A 2,976-nucleotide genomic window follows, 5' to 3' on the forward strand; every position below is an offset into this window, starting at 1 on the left:
CAGTGGTGAGAGTGGCAATACCAGGAGGGTGGAGGGAGGGTGGGGTGGAAAGGGCAAACAGATTACAAGGATCTACATATAACCTCCTCCCTGGGGGATAGACAACAGAAAAGTGGGTGAAGGGAGATGTCAGACAGTGCAAGATATGACAAAATAATAATTTACAACTTTTCAAGAGTTCATGAGGGAGGGGGAGTGGGGAAGGAGGGGAAAAATGAGGAGCTGATGCCAGGGGCTTAAGTGGAGAGCAAATGCTTTGAGAATGATGAAGGCAATGAATGTACAAATGTGCTTTACACAATTGATGTATGGATTGTGGTAAGAGTTGTATGAGCCCATAATAAAACGATTTAAAAAAAAGAGAGAGGCAAAAATGGGGGTGGAATGCAGCAAGTCATGAGGAGGGTTGCTAAGGTGCTAAGTTGTTGAATGCAAAAGTGATTATCTCATATATAAATCCCCACCAAATTCATGATAAAAATAAATAAATATAAATTATTAAAATAAATAATTAGTTCTAGCTCAAGTACATATTATTACATTCTAGATCAGGTATGACTTCAAAAAGGTAAATGTAAGCTTTGCAAGTGTTACAAGAAGGCTTATTTTTTTTCACAAAGATGATACTAAGTATCACTTCACTGGGTACAGTTAAGAGTGGTAATATACATCACCTTTGTACGTGGCACCTCACACATCTCAATTTATGGAATACAAGAGGGGCTTCAGGAAGTTCACAAAAATTTACAATTCAGTAATCCTAATCACAGTAAGGTTTTTTAAATTATAGTAAAAGAAAAAAGAGTATTTAACAGAAACTTGGCCTTAAACTTCAGTCCTCTAGTGGAAGATTTTTTTTTTTTTTGGAAAAAAAGTACAGTATATAAAACTGAAACATCAAGGGCTTTGGGATGCTGGCCTTACAAATAACTCTACTCAAAAAAGGCAACGTGGGTCCTCAGGTTCCGAACAGTGTCCCTTAGTGACCCATCAGGTGTTCCACACATGAGCATCATTAAACACTCCAATCACAGGTTGTCAATACTACCATTTACATTCCATCCCCCAAACAGGGTCAAAGATTACTTTCCGTTACTAGCAATGATCAACGCAGGAGTTATCAATTAGAATATAGAAATTTATTAACTAAGGAAATCTTGACTACTTTATTGTAAAACAAGCTGTACAAAACAGAACAAAATCCCCTGTGATAGAGAGGTAGAGATTAGGGAATTATAATCCATCAGCATGATGGATTATTTGCTATGAAATGACCAAAAGACCAGGCAGTTATATGAAAAACTGATAAGAAGCTTAACAAATGGAAAAGGTACAAATCACATGTAAACAAACAATGACTGGGATTCTGTAGAATACACGGTCATAAACAGAAACTGGAAGTCAATGTATGAAAAAGGAAAGTCATGTTTGATTGAGGTTGTAAATGACTTTTTTCTTGTTTTCTATGGACTACCATTATACACTTGAACTTTTAAACTTCGTTATTTGAATACACAGTACAAAACATTTTTCAAATACCTTTGTGTTGCAGTAGCTCTGACGGCTGTGTGGCAGAGGCCACAGGCCTAACTGGGTGATTTGCAGCAGGAGGTGTTCTTGTTGCTGAGGTTCCTGACAGAACAGTGGACACTACCGGGCTGGGCTTGGGAGACTGAGCATTTTGCATAACAGGACGAGACAAGAGATCTGCAACGAAGGCAAGAAACTATTTCACCCAAAGCAAGGAACTTAAAATACATTGAAAAAGACTTGCTGACAAAATAGCTTCGTTGAAGTTCTGATAGAAGCTCTGGTGGCATCATGTTTATCTAGCATACAGAGAATTAAGGTGGTCCGAAGAAATTCTTTTCCAAAAAAGCAGAAACAAATCATTTACAAAATGCAATGACAAGTTTGCTGAAACACTGCTTTCTTAAATTCTCATAATCAACCCTAAACAGTTCTTCTTGAATACCCAATGGCCCCAGCTACCAGTATTATTGCACTATTTATTTATTTTTATTGCACTATTTAATAGTGCCTCTGATGAGAGAGCGATTAGAGGCTATTTACGTCTGCTGTACTGTGCATTTACTTCTGCGTTCCAGAGATGTTTCTACCATCGACAAATATCTCATTTTGCACTGTAACCGGCCCCTTCTCATTTGCTATTTCTAACCTGATGCCTTATTTCATATTCACAAGTAAAGACCTGATGGCAACTGTAGATAGGACTTCTGGACCGAACATCATAAAAATCATAATGGGCCTTTGTGACAGTTCACTGGGCTTTCCCAGTGTGTAACTACTGAATAAGAAGAGGTAAGGTACTAGATATCAATGGGAAGTTCCAAAAAAAACACAAAAGATCACTGCCAGTGGAGTTACTTCTTACTCACTGCAACCTTACAGGACAGAGGAGAGCTATCTTTGGTTTTCAGGGATGAAAATCCTTATGGGAGAAGAAGGCCGCATTTTTCTTCCAAGAAGCAGCTGGTGGTTTGAAGTTGCTGACCTTGCAGCTACCATCCCAATCAATGTGTAGCGCACTACACCGTCAGGGACCCTTCAAGGGGAAATACATACTCAAAAATATAGTCAAGTGAGAAAGAAGGAATAATAAAAATTCTAAGATATGGGAAAGAGTTAAGAACATTAAAAACACATATACATATGTATCTTTTAACAAAAAAATTGCATATAGCCAAAATTATACTTCAAATATGAAAGCAAAATAAATATGTTTTCATATACTAATACAGTACATGTATTTTTTAACTTGGAAGACTTCATCACCAGTATACCCAATCCACTGCCACCGAGTCAATTGCAACTCACAGTGACTCAATCATAGGGTTTCTGAGTAGACCTATACTCCAAGAAATATTAAAGGAAGCTCTTCAGGCTAAAGGGAGATTAGCCCAGAAGGAACAAAGGAAATATAGGACGGAAGAGGTGAAAAACCAAAAAACTTTT

The 2,976-nt window shown here is 37.6% G+C and overlaps 1 protein-coding gene across 2 annotated transcripts in view; it reads right to left on the bottom strand.

Annotated features, from left to right (window-relative positions):
- The window catches only part of SEC24B (SEC24 homolog B, COPII coat complex component), a 91,460-nt gene that overhangs the window by 77,779 nt on the left and 10,705 nt on the right, over positions 1-2,976 (bottom strand). For both annotated transcript variants that reach the window (XM_045284112.1, XM_045284111.1), the window contains exon 2: positions 1,540-1,707. In XM_045284112.1, the coding sequence (XP_045140047.1) occupies positions 1,540-1,707 (168 nt within the window). The remainder of the gene's footprint in view (positions 1-1,539; positions 1,708-2,976) is intronic.

This window comes from Echinops telfairi, unplaced genomic scaffold (genome assembly GCF_000313985.2).
Source record: "Echinops telfairi isolate 266 unplaced genomic scaffold, ASM31398v2 ScPeMD7_7468;HRSCAF=8506_0, whole genome shotgun sequence".
Taxonomy (NCBI): domain Eukaryota; kingdom Metazoa; phylum Chordata; class Mammalia; order Afrosoricida; family Tenrecidae; genus Echinops; species Echinops telfairi.